At 48.7% G+C, this 6,351-nt stretch overlaps 1 protein-coding gene across 1 annotated transcript in view; it reads right to left on the reverse strand.

Annotated features, from left to right (window-relative positions):
- ARHGEF2 (Rho/Rac guanine nucleotide exchange factor 2) overlaps positions 1–6,351 on the reverse strand; it is a 36,079-nt gene that overhangs the window by 11,478 nt on the left and 18,250 nt on the right. The window contains exons 7-14 of the mRNA XM_018572772.1: positions 4,249–4,395; positions 3,840–4,090; positions 3,241–3,366; positions 3,039–3,156; positions 2,354–2,602; positions 1,764–1,840; positions 1,308–1,477; positions 383–450 (exon numbers count right to left, since the gene is read on the reverse strand). Of these exons, the coding sequence (XP_018428274.1) occupies positions 383–450; positions 1,308–1,477; positions 1,764–1,840; positions 2,354–2,602; positions 3,039–3,156; positions 3,241–3,366; positions 3,840–4,090; positions 4,249–4,395 (1,206 nt within the window). The remainder of the gene's footprint in view (positions 1–382; positions 451–1,307; positions 1,478–1,763; positions 1,841–2,353; positions 2,603–3,038; positions 3,157–3,240; positions 3,367–3,839; positions 4,091–4,248; positions 4,396–6,351) is intronic.

Raw genomic sequence — 6,351 nt, forward strand, 5'->3', positions numbered from 1 at the left:
GGGGGGGGTATTGGGTTTTGGGGATGCTGTATGTGCCCATGCAGAGCACTACAGTGTCCTGAGCTGGTAAATACAGTACAGTGCTTTGGTCCTCGTGGCCAGATGACTCCAATAAGATATTATTTTCCCAATTGTTATTTATTATTATAAGCCTCACATCTCTGTAGGGCTTCCCTGTCTATCAAACTGACCAAACGTAGACCCATTCTTCCCACATGCTATACAAATGTACTCACAGGCAACCTACTTAATGAAATGTGACAATCCCAATAACCAACCATTGATTGTGAATTATAAGTCCCGGGTCCGGGTGTTTATCTTTACAATGTTGTTCTTTCTTTAGGCACCTTCAATGACTACCTAAATCAAGTACGGCACTTACCTTTCAATTTCCTCAATTTGGCATCCACTTCCGTTTCAATTAGAGGGAATTCCTCCCGTTTTGGACATCTGAAAGAAAAGAGAACCATTCCATGACTTGGTGTAAGAGACATCTCAGAGACCAACTGATGGTGGTGGACCCACCTCTCCTCCCATTCTGGTGCACTTGTATCTCCTCACATTCTTGTGGACTTGTATCTCCCCTGACTGTGGTGTACTTGAATCACCTAACATTTTGGCGGATCCTTATCTCCTCGCATTCTTGGGGAGCCACATCTTCTCCCATTCTTGTGAACCCTTTTGGGTCCACAAGAATGGGAGGTGATATGGGTCCCCTAGAATGGGAGAAGATATCTCCTCCTATTCTGGTGGACCCTTATCTCCTCTCAATCTGATGGACTTGTATCTCCCTCGACCCGTATCTTCTCCCATTCTGGTGGACCCTCATCTCCTCCCATTCTGGTGGACCCTCATCTCCTCCCATGCTGGTGGACCCTCATCTCCTCCCATTCTGGTGAACCCTCATCTCCTCCCATTCTGGTGGACCCTCATCTCCTCCCATGCTGGTGGACCCTCATCTCCTCCCATTCTGGTGGACCCTTATGGGTCCACCAGATTGGGAGAAGATATATCCTCTTATTCTGGTGGACCCTTATCTCCTCTTAGTCTGGTGGACTGTAATCTCCCCAGACTCTAGTAGATTTGAATCACCTCACATTCTTGTGAACCCTTATCTCTTCTCAGTCCGGTGTACTGTTATCTCAACAGACTGGTGAACCCGAATCCCCTCTCATTCTGGTGGACCTATATCTTTTCCTTTTATGGTGGATCCATATCTCCTCCCATTCTGACAGACCCACATCTCGTGACCTTCTTGTTCCTCTTGGTTACAAAGTATAGGTTTTCCGTTCTATAATCATACTTACACTTTTACAGACTGTGAAATGACCTTCATCCACATGTTCCTCAACTCCCGTGAGGCTGAGTGCACCTCATACATCTCTGGTGGCTTGGCACTGATTAGAAACATCCCTTTTTCCTGATTGGCGATGTCCCGGACGATAAGGTTTGGTAAGGAAATCACGGCCGACTTGTCCTACAATGTGTTGGGAGAAGGACAGATTTGGCATCAACTAAACATCTTCAAAGACACAGCAGAAGACCCCCATGGAGGACTTCTAGTGAGGTCATAAGAGGATGCAGAAGACCCCCGTGGAGGACTTCTAGTGAGGTCATTAGAGGACGCAGAAGACCCCCGTGGAGGACTTTTAGTGAGGTCATTAGAGGACGCAGAAGACCCCGTGGAGGACTTCTAGTGAGGTTATTAGAGGATGTGGAGGACTTCTAGTGAGGTCATTAGAGGACGCCTTATGGGCTCTTACCAGGGTGGGAAAGTAGTATTTTTGGTCCTTTTCTTGAAGCAGAATCAGGACATCTGTCATTAGCAGCATGATGACATCTGGGTGAGAAAAGAGCTACAATCAACATAACAAAACAAACGACATTTTCATTTTGGAGGGAGTAGTAAATGGCTAAAACCCATGTAAAGATGTTTTGGGCATCTGAGTGCTTTTGGGGAGATTTCCTTCACTACTTGCCCTGAAGACACAACAAGAAGTGAGAGGAAATCTCCTCTTGGACAGCTGTCACCAGAAAAGGTGTCCCATTCCCTTCTATTTCAGTTCTGGTGGTGAGAGGGCCCTGCAAGGTGCTGTACATAGCTGCCTGAAACCATCACAGCACCCTGCCTCTGTACTCCTCTAAAGAGCCCTCAGCCCTGATGCAAACAGTGGGAGTAGTTATGCAAATATCAAAATACCTTGATAGACAGAACAATTTTTTTCCCCGAGATTCCCTGAGACCTGAAATTTATTTCAAGAGTTCCTCAGTGATAGAAAGACTTGTTAATATTCAAGACAGGAACATGACCAAGTTGACCACAAGGCTTACGTCTCCCCAACCCCCTCTGTACCTTTGAAGCGGCCGGCAGCAGTCTTCCACAGCAGAGACCCTTCATGAATCAGCTTTCGTCTTAGTAGCTCCTCCTTCCCAAAGCAATAGTCGCCCTGCACAAGGGCATAAGACTTGCTGTCCACCTTCTGATAGATCTCCTGCAATCGCAGGTTCTTCTCGTAGTTGTCCACCTCCTGGTCAATGGAGGTGATAAGTTCCTTGACTAGGGTCAGTGAGGCCGCCAGATCCTGGTACTCCTCTTCATCACCTACAGATACATTTTGGGATGTTCATGAACCATCAGCCACTGTCATTTACAACACTGACAACACAAATATTTTTGGAGTTGAATAGGTATCGGTGGAGCCTGGTGACCAGTTGACCCCTGTATCAATGGAGCCTGGTGACCAGTTGACCCCTGTATCGGTGGAGCCTGGTGACCAGTTGACCCCTGTATCGGTGGAGCCTGGTGACCAGTTGACACCTGGCTTCTTATAGGTCTTGGGTACTCCAAAAGGGAGCTCTCCCTTCCCCAATTCCTTGGAAATCTCACCAAAAGAGTTCCCAAGGAATAGAAAACAAAAAGTCGGTTGGTTTAACTCGCCAGCATTCACCAAATACCAAAATATCAGTTCTGGGTGCACTGACCTGGTCTGCAGAAGACCCACATTTACACATGGACAGCTTATAGACACACTGCCTACCTTTGGAGTTCTGAAGTATCCGATCCATGAGAACTGGGTACTTGGTGATCCTCTGGGTCACCAGTAGAATACATTCCGGCACACCGTGCCTGCGGAGGAGTTGGGAGCGGGTCATTTTCTGTAAAACAACGAGGACGGCCATGTCAAGTCTTGAAAGCTATGAAGGCGAGAGAACACGTCTTACCACCTCAACAAAACTCACCCGTATGAGCTGCTGGAACTTCTTGTCTCGGGCGAAGAGTTCCTTGTAGAGCTTTACAGCCTTTTGATGCTGGCTGCAGAACTCCGTGTAGGCCTTCTTCATGTGCTCTGCGTTGGTCCCTGAAAACTACAATGAACACAAGGTCACCCGACTACAAATCTCCACCCACAACACCTCCACGTTACATACTCGGCATGGGAAGTTTCTAAATTTTAAGTTTCTCCGTGAGGACCTTCTCTCAAGGTCTTTGGTGAGCCACATTTTTACAGCAATGTCTTTCAGGAGACCGCACAACTGTACAAAACTCAAGATAAGACTAGAGTTCCACCTTAATTAAATGAAAATTCAGGTAACTTTTGGCCAAGGAATTAAAAATTCTGGATGTGAGGATTTAAGAAAACCAAAGATGTCCTCCATCTACTTTATTTGGTCTTATCACAGAGGACTGAAGGTTATTCTGCACTTGTCCCACATGTATGACATGGTGGGGACCTCCGTGCACTATATACCACCTGGTAATACAAAAGGTGTAGCAACTCTAGGATGCTTGGAGTGGAGCAGCTTTGTGATTGGTCTATTCCAGTTGCAGGCCCATATACCTGGTTGATGAGGATGTCTCCCAGCTTGTTGATGACAAAATTCTTGTTGCTGTCGGTAGCCAGGGAATCTTTGCGCCTCTCCAGCAGCTGGATGAGGAAGCGGATGTGAATGTCGCTGAGCTCATCCACGCACGGGAACATCTTCTGCACCAGGGCCGGGTCCATCTGCAGGTCCTCCAGCAACCCCTTCCGGAAAATGTTGGTCATGATCTTCAGTGTCCGGACATGATGGACCTCCGTTTGGATGAGCTCTGTGAAGATGAAATCCATGAAGCCTTATCAAAGTTTTCAACCAAGATTCACACATTTCTAATAAACAGACCCCCCTAATGATGCTCCTAACGGTGGCCATCTTTGATCTACCATCCACGTGCTGTAAGCCATTCTTCTAAACCCCCCTAGTGCTCACCATAGATGACATCCTGACGTTTCATGACGTCCTTCTTGTGGTGCTGAAGGTAATTATTATCCACGGCTAAGCTCCACGAATCTGCCTCAAACTCCTTCTCGTCCGTGGCAAAGTCACTCATCAGTTGGCTGTAGATGACATCGGCACCTGTTCCGGGTAAACAACAAAGAGGGACTTGGTGACGACTGGCAACAAATACCCGATATTCACCGAGACCAAGTTTAACTGTACAGAACGTGAATGTTAGAGGCGTGGACAGCTTTTGTCATTTGAGTTTTTATCTGCCTCCTGGTGGCAAGGTCAGGGGGTGACATCGGAGACTCAGATACCTTTTATAGCTCTAGCCCACAAATACCCGGAGCCTGGAATTCTAGACACTCCCCTCAGGGTCCTTCTTACCTATCCTCCTCCAACCTATAAGTACCACAGTATACTCATTTTTTTTTTTTTTATATCGAAGCCCGTGGACGTGCATCAAAACTTCCCCCTGTGAACAAAAAAAGTGCAACCGTGAAATCACAGCACACAAAAACGTGCACAAGGGTGCAAGGTCCTTCCAAAGAAGGGACCTACTTTCCCGACCTCCGAGGCGCAAGGCTCCTGACAGGGGTTGAGATTGTTGGCCCACCAACCCGAAGGCCGGTGGACCATTTCCTTCGGGGACCTGCAGAAACAGGTCCCACACAGTACTAGGCAGGGGGGATCTCCCGAAGAGAAACCCCCCTCCTGGGTGGGAGGAGACAGAGAACCCCATAGGAGGCGCAGAATCTCCTCCCAGCGTCAGGAATAGGCCCCGAAGAAACCTGCACCATCAGCAATCTGTGGGTCAAAAAGCTTTAAAAAAAAGCCAATCGTGCATAGAGTGCATAAATAATAGAGTGCCAGTGAACCACGCTGACAGGCCTTGGGGGCCGGGTGCTAAAAAAATTGCCCCGGACTAGCCATAAGGCCTGTCCAAGAGGCGTTGTGCAGAAAATAGCAATGTGGTGTGTGACCGAGTGATCAGTGAGTCAAAGTGGGTCTCCCACACCCAAGTGACTTCCTGAGCACCCCTGGGACGCCACCCCCAGGGGGCACAACACAACGGGCTTCTGCCGCCCCCAACCTTCCAGCCAGACCAAGCTTTGCATCTATTCGTCTCAGGAGGCAGGGCGCCTTCAGAGATCCCTCCGCCTGAGCCCACCCATCACAAGGGTCGAAAGCTCCGATGGCCTGGAACCTCATCCAGCACCCTTACCAATTACTCCAGGAATTACTAGGCCGCCATCTACCCCTGCTCAAAGGCGACGGCGGCCGTTCTGTTCCCGACAACTGATAAGAACAGATACTACACTTGATCTTAGCCAAAAGGCCGAGAAGCGATACTACTAAGGCGTAAGGACAGGTTGGAAAGATGCTCTGTATACTTAGAACTAGGGATGCATTGATACTAGTATTGGTGCCGATACAGATTATTTGGGAGAGTACTTCTACTCACCCAAATGCTTCGATACCTTCCCCGATAACGGAAAGTCCGGTTAGAGAAAGATTTTCCTCTGACCGGCAGTGCCGTAGGGGAACATGGAGCCAGCTTCCCATGTGATCAGGAACCTGGGGGGGCGAGTAATAACCCGCCTCCTGGCTTCCGGATTGGCCGGGAAGCTGGCTTCTTGGCCAAATCGGCATCGAGCCAGCCGAATAAGCCGGCTCCATGCTGATTGGCTGGGATGCCGGCTTTCCAGCAATCAGGAAGCTGGGAGGTGGGTCATTACTCGCCCCTTGGCTTCCTGATTGGCCAGGAAGCCCGTTTGATGCTGATTGCCTGGGAAGCCGGTTTCCCAGCCAAGCTCAATCAAGCAGGTTACACAACATGGAGTTGTCTTCTCTGGCAATCAGATTGCCCGGGAAGCTGGCTCCATGGCAGCATAAGAACCGGTATCGGTACTCATACTCGATACCGAAAAAACGGTATCTGTGCATCCCTACTTAGTACATTGCCTCATATGACTCACCAAAAGGCTCCTGAGCTCTAGGATAGGGCTGACTGCAAACAATGCGATGACAGAGAGACCCTGACATCCCATAAGTCCTCGACTCATCAATACTTTATGCTGTATTGGCTTC

Source organism: Nanorana parkeri, unplaced genomic scaffold (genome assembly GCF_000935625.1).
Source record: "Nanorana parkeri isolate BGI_ZX_2015 unplaced genomic scaffold, ASM93562v1 scaffold2130, whole genome shotgun sequence".
NCBI lineage: Eukaryota > Metazoa > Chordata > Amphibia > Anura > Dicroglossidae > Nanorana > Nanorana parkeri.